The sequence below is a fragment of the Jaculus jaculus genome, chromosome 11 (genome assembly GCF_020740685.1).
Source record: "Jaculus jaculus isolate mJacJac1 chromosome 11, mJacJac1.mat.Y.cur, whole genome shotgun sequence".
Taxonomy (NCBI): domain Eukaryota; kingdom Metazoa; phylum Chordata; class Mammalia; order Rodentia; family Dipodidae; genus Jaculus; species Jaculus jaculus.
Genome location: NC_059112.1, coordinates 16,582,932 through 16,605,711, shown reverse-complemented (window position 1 = coordinate 16,605,711; position 22,780 = coordinate 16,582,932). Strand labels below are relative to the sequence as shown.

The 22,780-nt window shown below is 44.8% G+C and overlaps 1 protein-coding gene across 2 annotated transcripts in view; it reads left to right on the top strand.

The window, feature by feature from the left end:
• The window catches only part of Spata18 (spermatogenesis associated 18), a 49,201-nt gene extending 27,480 nt beyond the window's left edge, over positions 1–21,721 (top strand). The window contains exons 6-13 of one of the 2 annotated variants that reach the window (XM_045130046.1): positions 1,778–1,981; positions 4,166–4,514; positions 6,786–6,944; positions 8,682–8,857; positions 13,222–13,345; positions 15,477–15,560; positions 19,922–19,967; positions 20,264–21,721. In XM_045130046.1, the coding sequence (XP_044985981.1) occupies positions 1,778–1,981; positions 4,166–4,514; positions 6,786–6,944; positions 8,682–8,857; positions 13,222–13,345; positions 15,477–15,560; positions 19,922–19,967; positions 20,264–20,271 (1,150 nt within the window). In that variant the 3' untranslated portion in view covers positions 20,272–21,721. The remainder of the gene's footprint in view (positions 1–1,777; positions 1,982–4,165; positions 4,515–6,785; positions 6,945–8,681; positions 8,858–13,221; positions 13,346–15,476; positions 15,561–19,921; positions 19,968–20,263) is intronic. The other variant, XM_045130047.1, reaches the window with a different exon arrangement.
• Positions 21,722–22,780: the final 1,059 nt, after the last annotated feature.

Here is a 22,780-nt window from a genome sequence, read left to right as displayed (position 1 = left end):
ATTATATTTATACAATAAATATATTTATATTAACATATATAATTTTATATAAATATTAAACATATTATATTTATGTAATATATGATCATTCATTAAATAACTTAGATATATTTATACAATAAATAATAAAAATTTTATATTATATAATATAAATATTGTACATTAAGATTCATGTTGAGTATTTACTGGAAACATCATTGAGGTAAATGGTAATAAATGTGATAAATGTTGGATTTAGATTTCAGGTTATTTCCTAAAGATCAATTTCTAGAAGGGAAAAATGAGCATAGGTCCTTTAAGGTTATGGTTTTCTTGGTCCTTAATATTGGCTCCCACTTCCCTGTCAAAGGAGAAAGTGGAAAATATATTTCATACACACCCGTGCACGCACACACACGAAGAGAAATACCTGTGGAAAGTTTTCACACATGTTCTAGTTTTAATTTTTTCAGGAACACTCAACTCTTATCTGAGAATCTGCTTCTGTTTTCCACTTCTATCTTCCCTTTCCTCGTTTTCATCTTTTATTAACACCTTGTCCACCAAATTCACCGAGCATATCGCGTGCAGATTTCCCATAGCCTCGATCCTGTTCTCTGCCATTCCCTGTTGTGAATTTCTCTACGCCCTTCGCAATCTCTCCTCTCACCTTTCACCTCAAACCAATGTTCTTAGGACTTTTGCTTTTGTTTTATGGTTAACAATATATCTTTGGATTTCAATGAGGGGGGGGTCAATGTTATTTCTAAAGCTTTTTTATTCCTCTTTTTAATGCTACATTATTGTCATAGGCACACATGTACCTGACTTTCCGCATGTTTGTTCACAGAATTGGAGAGCTAGTGAGGAGAGGGAAATATATTTTAGATCAGCTTTTGGGGTGGGCTTGTTTGTTTTTGTTTTCCAAGGTAGGGTTTCACTCTAGCCCAGGCTGACCTGGAATTCACAATGTAGTCTCAGGGTGGCCTTGAACTCACAGCATTCCTCCACCTCTGCCTCCCGAGTGCTGGGATGAAAGGCGTGCACCCCCACGTCCGGTTAGATCAGCTTTTTAAGCTTTGAGAGTCAAATGTCCTCACAATCCTCTGCAGTCAAGGTGAGCCCAGCATAGAACACCGGATACATCCACTCTATGGTTCCTCACGGCGCTACGCAAATATCTTTCACTGCACATGTGCACTGGCCATTCTGCGCATGCTAAGCTTTGTTTGTTCACATGTATTTCCATTAGTGTTTCTGCGTGGACAGTAGTGTGTTCAGTAACCCCTGATGGTAAGAGTGCCAGCTGTTGCTTAGCACTCACTCTCCCTCCCTCCCTCTCTTCCTTCTTTCTTCCTTCCTTCCATCCTTTCCCCCTTCCTTCCTTCCTTCCTTCTTCCTTCCTTCCTTCCTTCTTCCTTCTTTCCTTCTCTCCTTTCTTCCTCCTTTCTTCCTTCCCACCCTCCTTCCTTCCTTCCTCTCTCCCTTCTTTACCTTCCTCCCTCCTTCCTTTCTTCCCTCCCTCATTCCTTCCTTCCCTCCTCTCTCCCCTTCTTTCCCTACTTCCCTCTCTCCTCCTTCCTTTCTTCCCTCACTCCTTCCATCCTTTCTTCCAACCTTCCTTCCTTCCCTCCCTCCCTCCTTCCTTCCATCTTCCCTCCCTCCTTCCTTCTTTTTTTCTTTTTCCCTCCCTCTTTCCCCTTCTCTTCTCTCCTTCCTCTTTCTTTTCCATTCCTTTCCCTATCTTTCCCTTTTGCCCTCCTCACCGCCCTCTCTTCTCTCTTTCATCGCTGTTCAGGCTTAAGTGCCTTCAAGCTCAGGAGGACGCCCGCCACCGGGGCTATGAGTCTAGGCGCGCGGAGCGCTCCGATCGTCCTAAATCAGACCAGCGGACAGCCAAGAGGACCTCGGAGCAGAAGAACGCGGAGGTGAAGTCGGACTATGAGAAGCAGCTCCGGAACCTGAAAGACGAGATAGCGGTCCTGACTTTGGGGAAAGGAAGGTCTGACCGTTTCCCACGGGGCTTTCTGCTACGCTGTTTTCTTTCTTGCTTTTTCCTCTCTTCACTTTTTTTCTGACTTAGTGCTGAGTGGTGTGGCAAGGATGACAAAGTGAAACCCCAAGGGTCTGGGAAGCTTTAACTTACAAAAGAGTTCGTTTCTTCAACTGTACTTTCTTCTTTTTTAAAAATTTATGTATCTTTATTTATTTGACAGAGAAAGAGGGAGGGAGGGAGGGAGGGAGGGAGGGAGGGAGGGAGGGAGAGAGAGAGAGGGAGAGAGAATGGGTGCACCAGGGCCTCCAGCCACTGCAAATGGACTTCAGATGTGTGCACCCCCTTGTGCATCTGGCTTACGCGATCCTGGGGAATTGAACCTGGGTCCTTTGACTTTGCAGGCAAATACCTTAACTGCTAAGCCATCCCTCCAGTCCTCGTTTCTTCAACTGTATTTTCTATAGCCAGTGAGAACAACTCCTGATTGCTCCTCTGGCTGGCAGAGAGATGTGGAAGGAAGCACCTTGGCCTTGAGACTAGATTTATGTAAGCTGGCCGTCTGAGGCGGCACCCATGATGAACAGAATGTTCCATAAAATAAGGGTCTTTCTCTCTGAGGCCTAGCAATCCTCTGTTTGGAAATACCTGTCCATTTTGCTGCATGTCACCTTTCTTTCTTTTCTTTTCTTTCTTTCTTTGGAGACAATCTCAGTTTGTAGCCCAGGCTGGCCTGGAATTCACTATGTAGCCTCAGTTGGCCTCAATTTTTAAAAATATTTTATTTATTTATTTGAGAGAGAGAGAAAGAGAAGCAGATAGAGAGAGAAAGCATGGGCATACCAGGGCCTCTAGCATTGCAAACGAACTCCATATGCATGTGTCAACTTGTGCATCTGGCTTACGTGGGTGCTGGGGAATCGAACCTGGGTCTTTAGGCGTCACAGGCAAGTGCCTTAACTGCTAAGCCAACTGTCTCCAGCCCAGCCTCAACTTTTTGATCCTCCTGCTTCAGCTTCCTGAGTGCTGAGATTACAAGCATGTGCCATACAGATCTTTTCCTGTTTCTTTGTTGGTGGCAGTTTGTAGGCTAAGTGTTCATGTGAAATGCATTCCTACTCAAGGCCAGAGCGGAAGGCAGGCTATTGGGGCAGTATTAAGTGAGGACAAGGCAGCATATGTCCTCTTGAAGCCTCTGCATTTCCTTACTCGAACTCCTGTTCTCCATGTACGGGGCTGTGCCCTGACTGTGTTGTCCTGCTCCCAAGGGCCTGTGCCTCCCGACCACAGGGGAATACGTGCACTGCAGGAATCCACACACGCACAAAGGAAGGCTTCTCCACCCCTCCCAGAGCCTGCCCATCAGCTGCGGGCTGCTCTAGCTTTCCCTGTGATTTTTTTTTTTTCCTGTCAGAATTGGCTTTTGGAGAACCCATTTCCTTTGGGCTGGCCAGCCTGGTAGGCTGATAGTTAGCTCTTGGCGGCAACCCAGCTTAAACCGCATGGTTAGGCGAGGCACCTGGGTGGTGTGGGTTATTACATCAAGGGCAGGCTAAGAAGTTCCAATATGACTTGTCTTCTGACTCCAGCTGGTGGTGCGTTACTCTGGAACAGTCCTGTTGATCTTTCAGAGTTGGGGTTCTTCTCTGTACAAATGGCCAACTGGCCACATAAGGTGACATAAAGGATACAGTTAGTTTATTTAAGGGGGGGGAGAAATAGGGGGAAGAGAGAGAGAATGAGAATGGTTATGCCAGGTCCTCTAGCCACTGCAAACAAACTCCAGATACATGTGCAACTGGCTTATGTGGTTACTGGGGAATCGAACCTGGGTCCTTAGGATTTGCAGGCACCTAAGGCAAGTGCCTTAAACCATTAAGCCATGTCTCCAGCCCATTGATACATTTAGGTGCACATGAATGAAAGCGCTTTGTGAAGTCTAATTTCTAGACACATATGGGGTGTGTGTTTGGCTGTTGAGCGATGTATGGGGCCACTGGGGACAACACGCCCTTCCTATGGGACTTAGTGGATAGACAAGTCGGGGGGACAGCACCTCTCCATAATGGGGGGACTCCACGGCTCCTGTGAGTCATTTGTGGACTATGTTGGGGGGAGAACTCGAGTCTAGGGAAGTCCAGGAGGGACAGAGAGGTTCACAGTGTGGCCCGACTGATTTGGGCTCACTCACAGGTCAGGGGCCAGGAGCCGGACTCCGAGCCCTTGCCTCCGGAGGAGCCGCAGCCGCAGCCGCAGCCACAGCCGCAATCACAGCCGCAATCACAGCCGCAGCGGCAGCCGCAGCGGCAGCCGTAACCGCAGCGGCAGCCGCAGCAGGTCAGTCAGTCCTTCCACGGCCGTGGCCAAGGTCAGGAGTCCATCCCCCAACCGCAGCAAGCTGTCCAGCGGGGCCCGCAAGGCCGCCCTCCTGACCCGGTTCAGCGATGCCTATTCCCAGGCCCGCCTGGATGCGCAGTGCCTGCTTCGGCCGTGCATCGACAAAGCGGAAACCGTGCAGAGGATCATCTACATCGCCACAGTGGTAAGCGTGACCCCGCAGACTTCCTGTGACCACCCCCACCCCCGGGGGCAGTGGGAGGTAGCACCTTGGTGGGAATGGTGCCACCAGAAAGATTGGTGCATCCTGAGGTCACTGGGTGAGGGACCCCAGTGTTCTCATTGGTGCCCTCCCTCCACCCTTTCTCTCTCTTCTTTCTCTTGTTCGTTACAAATGTTTTTATTGGCTTTCTGTAAGTCGTAGGCAATCATAGGTATCAACTTCTGGTGAATGAAATGTAGGCAGAGGTCTAAGCCTTGGTTTCCAAAGTGAACACGTTTGTTCTGTGAGGGAGATGCCACCCTGAGACACTAATAGCCTGTCATGAGAATGTACATGAAGAAAAAAAGAAAAAACAAGACAAAACAAAACGGGAATATGAGAATAGACTTTTCAGAAATCTTGGATTTATCCACTTATCTAAACCCCAGCAAGTTATGACTGATGGGCCACAGCTGGGCTTGGTTTGGTTCTAGGACGCTCCCTAATTCCTAAGAATGTACAAATGCTTTTTTAAAAATTTTTATTAAGGGGTGTGAAAAAAATCCCATGGCAGAGAGAGTACCCTATAAAGCCTGAGATATTTATTATTATACTTACAGAAATATACTATACTTACTATATTACTTATAGAAAAAGGCTTGCCAAGCCCTGGTTTATATAATTAAAAAAAGAAAATGACTCACTGACATGGGTACAGCTGTAAGCACAGAGACCAGGTCTTTCTTGCAAAACTGAACTTGATAGGCACATGATAAATATTCAGGGAGTCTTTGTCTAGTATAAACTGGAGGACGAGGGGTTTTCTCCTACATCCTGGCCGGTGACACAGCATGCCGTGGGTCCCCAGCAGAGGATTTATATCCCTGAGGCTGCACTGTCCATTTTCTGGGCTCAGCATCGCCAGCCCAGCGGTCACCTCTCTTGAAGTTAGTAATTATGGGTTGTCACGTATGTGTCTACATACTTTCCCAAATTGTGAGAAGATGCATTCTCCCCCCAGGTTAAAACCACTTCTGAGCTGGGGGGATAGTCCAGTCAGTTAAGTGCTTGTCTTGCAAGCACAGGGATTTTGATCCCCAGAGCACTTGTAAAAATTGCAATAAATAGCATGTGCGTGTAATCCCCACACTGGGAGGTGGAGCTAGGCGGATCCCTGGAACTCACTGGGCAGCCAGTCCAGTGATTGGTAATTGGTGAACTCCAGGCCAACTCAAAAAAGGCAGGTAATGTTCTTGAGAAACAACACTCTAGGCTGTACTCTGGCTTACACACAACACACACACACACACACACACACACACACACACACACAGAGAGAGAGAGAGAGAGAGAGAGAGAGAGAGAGAGAGAGAGAGAGAAAACAACCATGTAAAAATATTTTTTTGTTACATGCTGGGCAGGCACTCCACCCACTGAGTCACATCCCTATAGTTGATTTTAAAAGCTTTTTAAAAAGTGTATGAGGGCTGGAGAGATGGCTTAGTGGTTAAGTGCTTGCCTGTGAAGCCTAAGGATCCCAGTTCGAGGCTTGATTCCCCAGGACCCATGTTAGCCAGATGCACAAGGAGGCGTACATGTCTGGAGTTTGTTTGCAGTGGCTGGAGGCCCTTGAATGCCCATTCTCTTTCTCTCTCTCTGTTGCTCTCAAATAAATAAATGAAAATAATTAAATTTTTTTTGTTGAGAGAGAGCAAGTGAGAGAAAGAGGCATACACACACACACACACACACACACACACACACACACACGGTGTGCCAGGGCTTTTGGCCACTGCAAACAAACTCCAGATGCATGCGCTACCTTGTGCATCTGGTTTATGTGGGTCTTGGGGAATCAAACCTGGGTCCTTTGGCTTTGCAGAGACAAGTGTCTTAATGGCCATATCATCTCTCCAGCCCAACAACCAGTTTTTAACAAAAAATATCTTTGAGAGAGATCAAGAGAGAGGCAGATAGAGAGATCAGGCATGTCAGGGCCTCCAGCCACTGCAAGCGAACTCCAGATGCATGCACTGCCTTGTGCATCTGGCTTACAAGGGCACTGGGGAATTGAACCTGAGTCCTTAGGCTTCACAGGCAAGTGTCTTAACTGCTAAGCCATCTCTCCAGCCCCCAACAACCACTTTGGACCAACAGTGTTTTAGTTATTGAAAGGCTGACATAATGTGGCATTTTAAATTCTTCTTAATTCCTTTCTTTGGACTACATTACCTCCTCCCTTCACTACACAAAATTGCTGTGTTTCATGTGCAGGAGGCATTCCATGTGGCCAAAATGGCATTCAGGCATTTCAAGATCAGGGTGCGGAAGATGCTGACATCATCTTTGGTGGGGTCGAATGACTTTGAGTGTGCCGTCTCCGATTATATCGTTTGCCATCTTGATCTATATGACTCCCAGAGCAGTGTTAATGTAAGTGTTGAGTTTCCTCTTAGGACTAGTCTGTGGATGGTAATGTTCACAGTGAACGTAGATCACTTAGGAATCCGTCCAGTATGTAGAACTGCTTCTGTGTGTGGAGCATTCAATTTACCCTCTACCTCTGGTCCCTGGTGGCTGTCTCTTTCATAGACATTTTATGAGGAAATTGTTCTGACCTTTATAGTTATACCCTCTAGGTGGGCCCTTAAGATTGGGAGATGGGATATTTTCATTCTTTTATTTTTAAACCTGATTTTTATTTATTTATTTGAAAGAGAGTGAGAAAGAGAGAGAGAGAGATGGAGAGAGAGAATGGGTGTGCCAGAGCCTCCAGCCATTGCAAACGAACTCCAGACACATGCTCCCCCTTGTGCATCTGGCTTACAAGGGTCCTGGAGCATCGAAACGGGATCCTTTGGCTTTGCAGGCAAATGCTGTAACCACTAAGCCATCTCTCTAGCCATGTTTTTATTTATTTTTAAAGAGTATTTTTATTTATTTAAGAACAAAGGATTTGGTAAATAAGTGTGGATTTATATCTCAACTGCTATGTGGCCTTCCAGATTTATTTCACCTTCCTATGCTTTAATTTTCTAATCTTTATAGGAGTGCGTCCATGAATATTAGCCATTTGTTTAGCACAAGTCATGGCTGTAATACAGCCCAGTAAAAGCACGCTATCTTAATTTTGTTATGCACTAAGATGAGTCAGAATTCTAGATTGGCATCTTATGCTTACCCACAATAGAAAAATAAGTAATAAATAAAAATATCATGATCTGTATTTTTTTAAATATTTTTTTGTTCATTTTTTATTTATTTATTTGAGAGCGACAGACACAGAGAGAAAGACAGATAGAGGGAGAGAGAGGGCGAATGGGCACGCCAGGGCCTCCAGCCACTGCAAACGAACTCCAGACGCGTGCTCCCCATTGTGCATCTGGCTAACGTGGGTCCTGGGGAATCGAGCCTCGAACCGGCATCCTTAGGCTTCACAGGCAAGCGCTTAACCGCTAAGCCATCTCTCCAGCCCGATGATCTGTATTTTTTTTTTGGTTCAGTTTTTTTTTGGTTAGTTTAGTCCTTTTTGTTTGCATGTGTGTTGTATGTATGTTTGGGGTGGTGTATTCACATTGTGTGTGCACGTGTCCCATGCATACACGTGCTGAGGCCAGAGAAGAAGGCTGGCTGGCTGATGCCGGTTCTCCTCCACGTGTGTCCTTGACATGGGAGCCTCGCACTGAAGCTGGAGCTTCCAGTTTGGGTCAGACTGGCTGACCAGCGAGCTCTGGGGATTCTCTGGTCTCTGCTCTTCCACAGGACTGGGGTTCCAGGCATGTGTGGCCATGTCCAGGTGTTTACATGGGTGCTGGGGAATTGCACTTGGCACATCAGGGCATTTCAGGTCCTTATGCTTGCGCAGCAAGTGTTCTTACCCACAGAGCCATCTGTCCAGCCCATTTCCCAGCCCTACTTCCCTCCACAAGGATTTTCCTTGCTTGTCACCACGTCATTTCTGCTCTTCTTACCCCTTTCCCCACTATGCACGGCAGCCCCTTTCTCCTTGCAGCGCGTGTGTTTTTTTCTGGATCGATGTATTTTTCACTACTCTCTCTTTCCCTACCTTCTTCTCAGTCACAGATGATAGCAGAATCCCCAGGGTGTTTCTTCTTCCAGCTTGGCATCGAAGTGACGCTGTCTTTTGTTTTTCTCTTCCTTTGTTTTCAGGATGTGATCCGCGCCATGAATGTCAACCCCAAGATCTCGTTCCCACCTGAAGTTGACTTTTGCCTCCTCAGTGACTTTATCCAGGAGATCTGCTGCATTGCCTTTGCCATGCAGTCCTTGGAGCCTCCCCTTGACATTGCCTTCGGGGCAGATGGAGAGGTCTTTAATGAATGCAAGTAAGACGTGGGAGCCATGCTAAGTGTTGCAGTCAGGTTCACATTGCTGGCAGAAATCACCTGACCAAGAGCAGCTTTGGGGGGAAAGGGTTTATTTTGGCTTACAGACTCTAGGGAGACGCTCCACACGGCAGGGAAAATGATGGCATGAGCAGAGGGTGGACATCATCATCCCCCTGGCTCACATAAAGTGAACAATAGGAACAGGAGAGTGTGCCAAACACTGGCAAGGGGACACTGGCTATAACACCCATAAGCCCGCCCCCAACAATACACTGCCTCCAGGAGGTGTTAATGCCCAAATCTCCATCAGCTGGGAAGCTAGCATTCAGAACACCTAAGTTTATGGGAGACACCCGAGTCAGACCACCATCCTAAGGAATACCCCACTGTCTCTGCTCCCTGAACATTAAGGGGAAGGATCCCTGGGTGACAGGATGACAGTCACAACCTACAACCAATAGCTTTCCCACCTGGAATCGAGCCCGGGTGGAATGTGTGAAATAAGAGGTGCCTGCTGTACACGTGTAAACACTGGATTTTACTGCATGGTTTAGGCCAGGTTTCACCAAGTATGGTGCATAAACTGTCTATATCAGAACCACTTTAGGTGCTTGTTAAAAATGCACACATCCATACCACGTCCCATGATCTTTTATGTGGTTAAGTCTAAGTAGAACTCAGAAACGTGAAGTTTTACAACCAGGTAGGCCTTACACACACTCAGGCTTGCAAATCAATGCTCTGGTCTCTTGTCTGGAACTATTAGATTGCTATCAAGTTTTTTTTTTGTTGTTGTTTGTTTGTTTTGTTTCATTTTTTTTTTTCAAGGTAGGGTTTCATTCTAGCCCAGGCTGACCTAGAATTCACTATGTAGTCTCAGGGTGGCCTCAAACCCACGGCGATCCTCCTACCTCTGCCTCCTGAGTGCTGGGATTAAAGGTGTGCGCCACCACGCCCGACTCTATGAAGTTTTACATGGTGAATATTCCCCCTTATGGTTTGGAAAAAAAATAACAGAAAAACATTCATTGAGATTTGGCAAGATCTCAGCAAAGCTGGAGGCTATCTAGAAGGAGAGCAAGCTAGTGCTTAAGAACACCAGGCCTGCCTGGCCTCAAACTGCCTGGGTTCAAATCCCGGCTCTACTACCTAGTAAGTGTGGAAACATGAGCAAGATGCTTTAGTTTACCGTTCCATAGTTTCCTCGCTGGAGGAGTAGAGGATAATGTTGGCTTCTTAGGACTGAGTGCAGAAGCTGGGCTGAAATAATGCAGGCGAAGCAGTTAGGATGGTTTCAAGCAGGAACGAGTGTCACGCTTAGCCCCATGTTGCTGGGATGAACTTGCAAACAGACATAGTTGACAGGAGAAAGGGTTGATTTCAGCTTACAGATCCAACGGAAGCACCGTGAATGGAGGAAGCAGCTGGCTCCCTTTCACAGATCCAAGCAGAGAGAGACACCACCACCAAAATGGCCAGCACCCTATATTTTGGTTTTTCAATGTAGGGTTTCACTCTAGGCCAGGCTGACCTGGAATTCACTTGGTAGTCTCAGGGTGGCCTCGAACTCCTGGCGATCCTCTTACCTCTGCCTCCCGAGTGCTGAGATTGAAGGCGTGCGCCACCACACCTGGCCTTTATTTTTATTTTATGTTTTCACTTAGGCCTGTGACAATAGGGATGGGTGTTCTGGTTGCCTCGGATCATACCATTGATGCATTCCTAGTTTCTTTCAGATCCTTGCTCCTACCAGGCGTCCTGTCTGGGAGAGTTGATGCTGGGACATCTGTTGCTTGGCTGTTGGGTCTTTTTGATCCTCTGCAGAGGTTACTTGGGTCTTCTCTCCTGAGTTCCTCCTCTTTAGGAGAACGGGTGGTACCACTCAGAAACCGTCAGTGGTTTTGTCCCACGGAAGCTGCGCTTTTCACAGACCACTGCTGGCCTTCCATTGCATGTCTTCCCAGAGGGAAGGACCAGCGGCCTTGTTTCCCTGGACAGCTGGGCTGTTGGAGCCAGAGTTCCTAACAGTGAATGGATTTAGCTCTACAGTGGGCCCTCTGTGTTCATAGGTGCTCCGTACATGGAATTGGCCAACTAGGGACTGGAAATAGCAGGAAAAAAATATGCACAAGTGCCAACTATTTTCTTGTCATTGTTCCCTAAACAATACAGTATAATAATGACTTATATCATTTTTACATTATATCAGGTGCTCTATGTTACCTAGAAGTGATTTTAAGTGTACTGGAGGGTCTGCATAGATGCATAGATTGAATAAAATGAGACACCATTTCATTTATTTTATCCTTCTCTTTTTACTCTCATTATCTGTCTCTCCCTTTTTATTCTTTCTCTTCCTATCTTTCTTCCCTTCCTTTCCCTTCCCTCCCCCTTCCCTCTTTCTTTCCTTTCCTTTTCCTCTCTCTCTCCCCCTCTCTTCCCTTCTCCTCTCTCTCTTTCTCCTTCCTTCCTTCCTTTAAAAAATATTTTTATTTATTTATTTGAGAGAGAGAATGAGGCAGAGAAAGAGAGAGAGAGAAAGAGAGAGAGAGAGAGAGAGAGAGAGAGAGAATGGGTGCGCCAGGGCTGCAGCCATTGCAAACGAACTCCAGATACGTGTGCCCTCTTGTGCATCTGGCTTACGTGGGTCCTGGGGAAGTGAACCTTTGGCTTTGCAGGCAAACGCCTTAACTGCTAAGCCATCTCCCCAGCCCCGAACTTTCCTTTTAACAAGAATCCACAGTTGCATACAGCTACCTTGTTTGAAGTAAGCAGCTGAGAAGGGCCAGCACCTTTCCATTTTCTCCTATTAATTCCTCTAATTTGTAGAAAGTCTCCCTTTTTATTAGCCTTAAGACACCATTGGCTCATTTCAAGTAAAACTAAACTTGCTATTACATTTTTTTTTACTTGTGCTGTGATTAATCATATGTTTCCTCCATTTGTATATTTAAATACCTCTTATATTCCACTGCAAAAGCCCAAATATTTTCACGTTTCATATTCTCTTATTAGATCTAGCTTATTGTTCTGGCCTGCTGAGCTGCTTGTTTGTTTGTTTGTTTATTTATTTATTTATGAGAGACAGAGAGATCAAGAGGAAGGGAGAGAGGGAGAGGGAGAGAGAGAGAGAGAATGGGTGTGTCAGGACCTCTAGCCACTGCAAACAAACATCACCTTGTGCATCTGGCTTACATGGGGAAATCAAACCTGGGTCCTTTGGCTTTGCAGGCAAATACCTGTAACCACTGAGCAATTTCTCCAGCCCTGTTTTTTTTTTTGTTTTTTAATACCACCATTCTTTTGTTTTTCTGTGCACTCCTCACATTAAAACACATTGTATATATTTCACTCAAGACATTGGTAAACATGGAGAGTTACCATAGGATAGAGAAAGAGACAGAGCGATAGAGAGAGAGAAAGAGAGAGAGAGATCAGCATCACCATCAGGCTCTCATTGATCCATTAGTTACCCCTCTTTGGACATGATCACTGAATCACTTTTCAGTCGACTTAACTAAATTAGCCATCCACCTAAACTTATTTTATTTTGTCCACAGAGATAGCATGAGAAATATTAGACAAAGCCTCCAGGGACTTCAGCCAGGATATGTTGCTGGCATTTTCCTGACTTGGAAGTCTTATAATTCTGAGAAGATAGTTCAATATAATGGCCTCAGGGAGTCTGATGGGTCATAGGTGTCTCTGGCCCCTATTCTAAGAATTCACACTCAACTCTTTAACAATGGAGTGAGCATCTATTTTTATTTAGTCTTAAGAATAAGCCAGGCGTGGTGGCGCACGCCTTTAATCCCAGCACTCAGGAGGCACAGGTAGGAGGCCTCGTGAGTTCGAGGCCACCCTGAGACTACATGGTGAATCCCAGGTCAGCCTGGGCTGGAGTGAGACCCTACCTTGAAAAACAAAACAAAACAAACAAACAACAACAACAAAAAAGAATAATCAGGGGCTGGAGAGATGGCTTAGCAGTTAAGGTACTTGCCTTAGTGCAAAGCCAAAGGACCCAGGTTCAATTCCCCAGGACCTACGTAAGCTAGATGCACAAGGTGGCGCATGTGTCTGGAGTTTGTTTGCAGTGGCTGGATGGCCCTGGCGTGCCCATTCTCTCCCTTTCCCTCTCTCTACCTCTTTCTCTCAAAAAAAAAAAAAAAAAAAAACTAATAAAAGAAGGATAATCAAAAGTGAAGTAGGCTTCCCTGTGTTAGTACTTCACTTCAGGCAGGAGAATCTAGCTCGGCAGGGCGTACTTGTCCAAGCATGCACAAAGTTCTGGGTTCGAATCCCAGCCCTGAAAAACGGAACGCTTAACTTCTCTTTCTTGTTTTGCTCGTTTCCACCAGGTACCGCCGCAGCTACGACTCGGATTTCACTGCTCCCTTGGTCTTATATCATGTGTGGCCTGCTCTCATGGAGAATGACTGTGTCATTATGAAGGGAGAAGCTGTCACCAAGAGAGGGGCTTTTGTACGGTGGCCTTGCATAGTGACAATTCATCCCCAGTGTTTGATTCACAAGTTCGAGAACATTTATAAACCCAAAGATACTATAAAAGAAATTGATTTTTAAAAAGTTGATAAGATTTCATGCAAAGGAGAAGGAAAAACAGCTTTGTAAAAATTATTTTATTATTATTTTTTTAGGTAGGGTCTCGCTTTAGTGCAGAATGACCTGGGAATTCACTATGCAGTCTCAGAGTGGCCTCTAACTCATGATGATCCTCCTACCTTGGCCTCCCAAGTGCTGGAATTAAAGGCATGTGCCACCATGCCCAGTAAAATAGCTTCTTTTTAAAAAAATCAATATTTTGGAATTCTTTGTAATTTACCAGCTGCAATTTATTTGTCTGTTGTTCTGTCTATATGATGGAGTTAGTTATGTTCATTTCTCTCTCTCAAAGATAATTTGGTATTTCCAGGGTGGAACCTTTTAAGCTGGCTGGAGACTTTCTATGACAAAGGGACTGACAAACTTTCAGGAAACAGTTCGCCCATGTTTTCCTGACAACTATCCATTTTGGGAACCTACATATATGTTCTGTTTTTCTCTCCTTCGTATGATGTGCAGGGGAAGGGAGGGATGGAGAAAATGGGGTAGAGAAGGTGGTGAGAAAGGAGCCATACGGTTTTGGAAGGTTGCCTCCCATATCCATAGATGAGGGAAGGTTTTCACCATGTTGAGCAATTGAACTGCCTTCCAAGGGAGTCTTCAGTATGAGTGAGAGACAGAGCGTTGTAGAGAAAGGAGAGAGGGAGGTAGAAGAAGAGAGAGAGAGGGGGTAAGAGAGAGGAAGAGAGAGGGAGGGGAGGAGAGGAGAGGAGAGAGCGAGCGAGCGCAATTACAGTGGGGAATTTCAGGTTTACCTCCTGGGATTGGAGGCCCCAGGCGCTTGGTTATCCCTAGTTGTTATGGTGTAATATTGACCTCTGCTCTTCCTAGACAGAGGTGAGTGAGTCCTGAAGGGACCCACTTGGTCCCCAGAGCAAAGCCAAGATGCCAGTTTCTGTCCTGGTTCTGTTTGAACTGGACGAGAAGGGAAGTGCATCGTGGCCATATTTAGTGGAGGGATATTAGGTTTTGTAGCTTTAAAATCCCATGATAGTGAATACTGTCTCCCTCCAACGCTTTATTCTATGAAAGTTGAGTCCACTGAAATTAGATTTTGCCCACCAGACAACACACATTCTGTACAATGCATGTTCTTATAAAAACATGTATGTTGCTGGGTATGGTGGCATCTGCACTTGGGAGACTGAGGTAGGTAGATTGCCGTGAGTTTGAGGCCAGCCTTGCCTTGAAACAAACAAGACATAACAAAATAATCAGACAAACAAAAAACACATGCTTCTTGCTCTGTAATAATTACTCTCCCTTAAGAAGAAATTCTTACTAGCGCTGTTTAGAAGGAAGAAAGAAGACTCAGCCATGATTTTCTTTTGATTTCTTCCTTGTCTTCCATCAAACACCAACATTTGCCCAAGATTAAGCCCGAAATCAAAATGTTAATACTCTAAGAAGAATTTGGAAGAGAAAAGTTGATTGGAGGGAGACTTTCAACCAGTATTTTACTTATAACATCTCCTTTTAGTGAATATAATTTTCTTTCTCAGACTGTTTCATCGAGATATTGATACGTGATAAAACAGCATGCATCATGTATGCAGTTTATGAATTTGACATATCATCTTCTTAGAGATTGGCAGAGGTCACATTTCATTGCATTCAATCATATTTATTTTATAGTTATTTATAACCTAGCACTGCTCTCAGGTGTTGGAAGATTTAATAGTGACTAAACGTCATGAATCAGTGCCCATAAAGAGCTTACACATGACTCCAATGTGATTTCTTATACCTTACTCGTAAATTCTAACACCAGAATTAGCACATGCTCACTATAATGGGATTTGACCTGAGACGTTGTTACCACATAGTAGGTGGCCATAGGGAACAATGGGAGTGTAATTAATGTTGGTGACCATTCAGGGGAAAGTGTAACCTGATCAGTAGAACAGCTCGTTTCGTGGGGTGTGCGTGTTGATTTAAACTGTCATGTTTCACGCATTCTTCACCACATCTTTTTTTTTTTTTTCTTTAGTGGAATTCGGTGAGACCTGTAGCCCGCTGTCGCAGCCGGAGTTTAAGTCCAATTTGCCCCCGTGGCCGCATTGGGTTAAGCACGGTACGTATCTGTTTAATCGTTTTCACGTAAAACCTCTCATGATTGATCCTTTCTTTGGTGTAGTAGTCATTCATAAAGAGCATACTTACAAGTCTATAGTTAGAGAGAGAAGACCTATTTCTAAACATGGATCCCAAAGTGACTTTATACTTTTAAAAAGTTTTCTACTCGGTTATTTTAATGAATAACATGACTTATATAATAGTCATATTTTTAGTTTGGATGAAACAGGGTTTAGAGATCAGACGCTTACATAATGGGGTATTTAGTCAACTCAGGACACAAATCCCTGGTTCCTTACGGTATGAGTTTGGAGAAGTATAAATGGTTTGGGCTCAAATACTTTATAAAGGCCAATCAAGGTGTTAATCTGTCTCCAACTTCTCAGTAGGAAAAATAAGATTAGTTTCTTTGTGTGTTAGTTCTCAGAAAGGTTACTAACCTTAAGTTCAGATTAAAAAATAACATTTTTTAGCCTGGCGTGGGGGCACACGCCTGTAATCCCAGCATTCGGGAGGCAGAGGTAGGAGGATCACCATGAGTTTGAGGCCACCCTGAGACTCCATAGTGAATTCCAGGTCAGCCTAGGCTAGAGTGAGACCCTATCTTAAAAATACCAAAACAAACAAACAAACGAAGAAAGCAGAAAACCACCCCAAACCCCACTTTCTCTAAACTGGAGATTATAACTCTGAAAACATCATGACAACTGGCAATGGTCCATTTATTGAACAAAATTTAATGAGTGTCTATTGAACTTGGGGCTGGACTAAGACAGGCTATCGATCCGTGATTCTTTCAAATGAAGTCTTTTTAGAATTTTTATTTATTTATTTATTATAAAATGTTTATGCTCTTATATCCCATTGCCCCTCCCCCAATCCACTGAGGGCACTCCTCAGTGGGGTTACTGGAATTCATTGAGGGCTTCTAAAGGCCTCAGTCAGTTTCTTTGTGGGGGATGGGACCTCAGGCTATCCCACCCACCCTGAGGCTCTTACAATCTTCTTGTGTTTGAAATGAAGGAGAAACACATCTGGGGATGTTCCCATTTCCTCAGGTATTCTGTGGCAAGTGCATTGTGGTCCTGAGCGGGCAAAGCCTCCTCTACAAAACGGAGCCTAGGGAGTACAGAGATGCCTCAGCAGTTAAAGACGCTTGCTTTCAAAGCCTGACTACCTGGGGTCTGATTCCCCAGTACCCGTGTAAAGCCAGATGCACAAAGTGGCACATGCATCTGGAGTTCATTTGCAGCGGCAGGAAGCCCCAGATGCATCCAAATTCATTCTGTCAGTCCCATAGTTAGATAGATTGGTAGGTAGGCAGACAGATGGATGGATGGATGAATGGATAGATAGATAGATGATAGATAGATAAGCTGAACAAAACAGCCCTGCAGGGGATGACTCGCCTTCCTCATGAACTTAGCTAGCATCCACTGTTTCTCCAGAAGCTCCCTCTCAAACATGCTTCCTTCTGCGTGGGGTGAATGTCATATATGACAGGGACACAAAAGTAACTGTAATCTTGTTCCTAAAATGGGTCTCTGTAAAAGTAATAATAATAAGCCAGGCATGATGGCGCACACCTTTAATCCCAGCACTTGGGAGGCAGAGGTAGGAGGATCGTGGTGAGTTCAAAGCCACCCTGAGACTACAGAGTGAATTCCAGGTCAGCTTGGACCAGAGTGAGACCCTACCTCAAAACACCAAACAAAAAGTAATAATAATAATAATAATAAGATTGACGTAAAAGCCGTTTTAGTAGAAACACTGAGACAGATTTCTTTTTTTTCGGGGGGGGGGAGTTTTATTAGAGAAGGGTGGTTTGGTTGTCACGAAAGAGCACGACAGGGTCACCAAAGCAAGAGAAGGAGTTTGGCTTCCAAAGAGCAAAGGAAACTTGCTTTTAAACACTTTTTGGGGGAGGGGTGAAGTTTTATTCCATAGGACAAAGCCTACATAAGGCTCCGTGTGGCCCTGTGTTTCTCTGGCCACGGGGCTGTTCAGCTGTTGCTCAAAGCAGGGATGGGGATTGGTGTGAGGTAAGGAAGACACAGATAAAGAGAGGAAAGTTGGGCTGGAGAGACGGTTTAGCAGTTAAGGCGTTTGCCTGCAAGGCCAAAGGACCCCGGTTCAATTCCCCAGATGCGCATGCATCTGGAGTTCATTTACAGTGGCTGGAGGCCCTGGCGCGCCCATTCTCTCTCTCTCTCTCAAATAAATAAATAAGAGAGTAAAGTAATAACTCAAGGTTGCCTCAGCTTGAGCAGTAGTGGGTCTAGACTTGCCCACTTGGCCTTGGTCTTGGACAGCTGGTGAATGGGGGAGGAAGGGGGCTTGCAAAGTGACCACATATGTGGTCTAATGGTCTCCATATAGGAAGATTAGTATAATTTGAACAAAATAGCTGGATGATCACGATACAGTCTATAAGGTAAGATGTCCAAAATGTGATACGGTATGATATAGCGCTGGGCTGGAGAGAAGGCTTAGCAGTTAAGTGCTTGCCTGTGAAGCCTAAGGACTCTGGTTCAAGGTTTTCGAGGTTCGATTCCCCAGGACCCACTCTAGGCAGATGCACAAAGGGGCGCACACGTCTGGAGTTTGTTTGCAATGGCTGGAGGCCCTGGCATGCCCATTTTCTCTCTCTTTCTCTATCTGCCTCTTTCTCTCTATCTGTCGCTCTCAAATAAATAAAAATAAACAAAAAAAAATTTTAAAAAGGAAAAAAAAAATAGGTCAAAGCCGTGTAGGTGAGGAAGCCACTGGCAGAGGCCCGATAGTCTTTTAGAATGGGTGGACTTTTAACAGCCTAAGAAATGTGGGGAAGTGGGAAAAGACACATGTTGGACACAGTCCGTTTGCTCTTGGAGGCTCTAATCAACCTGATTATCCTTATTCAAGAATAAGTATTCCCAGTAGGGAAAAGCCAAAGGCATGATGAGTCGATCAGGAATGTTGGGTGCATTAGTCTGGGAAAACCATGATCATGACAAGGTGGTTCATCACAGGAAAAAGTCAGACATTTCCCACTCTCCAGCCACAGCAGACTTACACACTGGACTGTTGTTAGAAGCTTTTTTTAACCCCTCTTTTTAAAATATTTTATTTATTTATTTGAGAGTGAGAGAGAGAATGGGTGCACCAGGGCCTCCAGCCACTGCAAATGAACTCCAGATGCATGCGCCCCTTGAGCCTCTGTCCTGTGTGGGTCCTGGGGAATAGCACCAGTGTCCTTTGGCTTTGCAGGCAAATGCCATAATACTAAGCCATCTCTCCAACCCTGTCGTTAGAAGCTTTATCTGAAGTCGCTGTCCCCTGTGATGAGCCCTGAAACCACATCCGAGCCCCATCTTATTTCCTTCCTCTGCGCTCAGGGAGAGCAAAGTCACTTCAACTTTAGACAAAGACTTGAAAGTCATTCTCGCAGACGACAGGGTGCCAGCTTCCCTCCTCCTTCCGTCACCTTCTCCTTACAACAACCCTGGGGACCTGCAAAATGAAGTGTAAATATTTTCAGTTGTCCTGTCGTCGTGGCTTATGTAAGGCCTTGATTCGTCCACACAGATCTTAACTTAGTATCTGTTTATCTTACACATTAGCGAGCTCAGGATAGGAAGGATGCATGGTAGCCGGCACCGGATTCAAGGTCACAGTGTGGTCAAGATGAGATTTGAAAAATGACCCTTTTCTGGCTGAGCTCCTTAATAGGGCAAGGTTTGGGGCACATGGGAACTTTTATAAAGGGTCTTCCAGAGCTTATGTGGTTATTTTAGGTGTTATTAGTTAACTATGTTAAAACAGTATTTTCTGGAAAAGCTGTGGGTTCAATAGGGCTGCTTTTAGACCATTGAAAACTTCCAAATAATAATATCATTTAAACCAAGTCAAGTACCCATTTACTTCAAAAAGAATAAGAAGTGTGAGATCGTTCACCCTTGGTGTGTGTGGGTGAAAATAATCATAGTTGTAAACTGTGTGTGTGTGTGTGTGTTTTCCCCCTTGGGGTATGGTGTCACTCTAGCCTAGGCTGACCTAGAATTCACTATGTAACCTCAGGATAGTCTTGAACTCACCATGTTCCTTCTACCACTGAATCCTGAGTGCTGGGATTAAAGGCGTGTGCCACCACGTCCAGCTCTAAACAAATTTAATTTAATTAAAAATTTAATTAAAATTTTATCCACTTATTTATTTGAGAGAGTGCAAGAGGAAGAGGGAGAGAGAATGGGCATTGGGGAATCGAACCAAGGTCCTTTGGCTTTGCAGGCAAGTGCCTTAACTGCTAAGCCAACTCTCCAGCCCCAACCTCCTTGCTCCAACTACTGTGCCTTTCACCTTACTTTCTTGTGCTTCCAGATATCTCGAAGTCGAAGTCCTTCCCCAATAAGATGTGTATTGCCAAGTAAGTGGGATCATTAAGAAGGAGCAAGTTTTCTCTTTTGGGAGATCCTCTTCAGTATTGTTTGTCTTCTCAAGGAGTACATAACTTTCCCCTCCACCTCACACCATTCATGGGTGACCCCTCTCACTGAGGGTACCCAGTGGTGGGGATGGTCTCCTGGGTGAGGTAGGATATGCCTCCAGTGGAGAAGTTCAACTTCTGTGCACCAAAAAGGGTCACCCCTTTTCCATTTAGGCACTTCTGAAGGAAATCTAAGCAAGTGACCATCAAAATGAACTGTTTCTTTTTCTCCCCAGGGTTTTAAAACCACCAATCATGTTCGTTTGCCACGGTCCATTGAAACAGCCATCTTCTCCAGTGCCTCCGTCCGCCTACCTTCCATCTCGCTTAACATGCTGTGAAAAGACAGTTCTGTGTATCCCCCGCACACAGAGTTAAATGTTTTGGCTTAGTGCATTTGTAACTCTAGGTACACTGCAGTTTACTTTATTTTATAGGCTCAAATTCCCTTAATTTCATAAAAAAAAAACCATTGCATAGGTATTTAGGATCATATTCATTTGCACAAAGGTCCAGGACTTCAACTCTGTTGCCCTAGTCCTCTTGACAACGACTCTAGGTGCTGAGTCCCCCCCAAAATGAGTCATTTTAGTTTACAGATTGACCATGAATGCCTTAATCACTAGTGATAGCATTTAGTTGTCTGAAATCAAAACTGGGCGTTTTAAAGGACTGACTTCAGGCCAAGAGCAGAAGATAATTTAAGAGAATAGAATTAGTTGGCTTGCTTGTCTGTTTCTACTTCCTGGGTGCCCGCTTTGGGTTAGTGGAGTTCTGAACATCAAAACGACTGGGTGGGGAGGGTTTTCTGTAGGGCAGTGACCTGATCAGCTCTGGGGTCACTGTTAGTTACCTCATGTTTAACTCATAACTAGAAAGATTTTGAACTGTTTTATTGTGTGTTAAACACAAAACTTACCTGAGAGCCGCCCTTCACCTACTCATCCAATAATGTAAATGCAGAACTCCCGTGAACTCTGTCAGACTCAAGTTCTGCCTGAAATTAGGGGCACCATTTGAAACTGTGCTAATGTCCCTTGACTGTTTCACTGTAATGTACTTGTCGAGAGGAGAGTTCATAGTCATGCTGAGAATGGACTATGGATTTTTCGAGATGAATAACGTCCCTTCTTGTTTTACTTGCTTTTTGTTTTTCCACTCTCAAGCCAGCCTTACACATGGCCCGCACCGTTGACTGTCCATGTTTCCAAGTTTCTTTTAGAGAAGCACTTTTGAATTGGTCGCAGCTCCATTTATTTCAGCTCAGAGTACTGGTCACCATCTGATGCTTTCCAGGTGGATAAGACAAAAACTGACTTCTCTATGCATCAAGCCCCTTTGTGCTTGGGGAAAGAGATGAAAAGGACTCTCTCTCTCTGTCCCCACTCTGGGTGTCCCATAATCCTCAGCTCATCGTGAGATGTGAATTTCTCCATCGTTGTGTATCGTGTGGTCAGTACCTCTTTGAGGTCAGGCCATGCTTTGTAAGGAACACTACATGTCCCGGTACCTTTGGGCCACCCCTGGTCATTAGCTGGCTTTGTGACCTTGAGCAAGTTACTTTCCATCTCCGAATCACAGTTTCCCTGTAGAGCGAGCAAGTTGGATGAAATGAATAGTTTTCTTAACCCTGCCACACTCATTGCCTCTTAGATACCAAAGATTTTATTCTGGATATTCTGAAATAAAATTTAGAGTTAATACAACATACAAACACATATAGTTTTGACACTAGATATAGCCTCTTAACTAATGCAATTTTAATAAAAAATGTATTTCAATAAAGAATGAGTTACAGGCTGGAGAGATGGCTTAGCAGTTAAGGTGCCTGCCTGGGTAGCCTAAGGACTCATGGTCGACTTCCCAGGCCCCATGTCAGCCAGACACATAGTGGCACAAGCACATGATGTCACACGTGCACAAAGAGGCACATGTGTCTGGAGTTCAATTGTGGTGGCTGGAGGCCCTGCTACGCCAACTCTATTTCTCTCACCCCGCCCCATAAGAAATGGCCAGTCTGGGGCTGGAGGGATTGCCCAGCAGTTAAGGCATTATTTTACAAAGGTTCAATTCCCCAGGACCCACGTAAACCAGATGCATGCACAAGGTGACGCACGCATCTGGAGTTCGTTTGCAGTGGCTGGAGGCCCTGGCGCTCGCTCTGTCTCTCTGTCTCCAATAAATGAATAAAAATAAATAAAAACTAAAAAAGAAATAAATGGCCAGTCTGTTGGGTTTGCCTGAAAACCAACCAACCAAACAAACAAAGCAAACAAAATGGGTTACAACCATTCCAGGAGGTAAAAATTTAGATATTAAGTACTTGATTTTATGCAGCAGCTGCTCTGGAATCACCTGCCATTACTGCAACCTTAGGGTGCATATTTGATTAGCAATGGTGTCATTGAACATGACTTTCTGAAATGATGGACAACTTTTTGCCATGCTTTGAACAAACAAAAACAGCCTTGCCCGATTTACATAGCAATTGCATTCCTGGGCAGGTGGGCATATATTAAAAGCATAAGTAGTTATCACATGTGGTATGTTGAAAGGTCTTGCCTCAAATCTCACTAAGTAATGAGAATGCCTACCTATCAGAACCTCCACTCTCCTGAGCCCAGTGTATAATCTAATTTGGAAAACATGGTCGCACATAGCTCAGTGATTTTTCTCTCTGTTCTATTGGGCCACTCGCCATTTCTCAAGTTTCTGATCTGAACTCTAGCTACACAGGGGAAAGCCAAACAGTC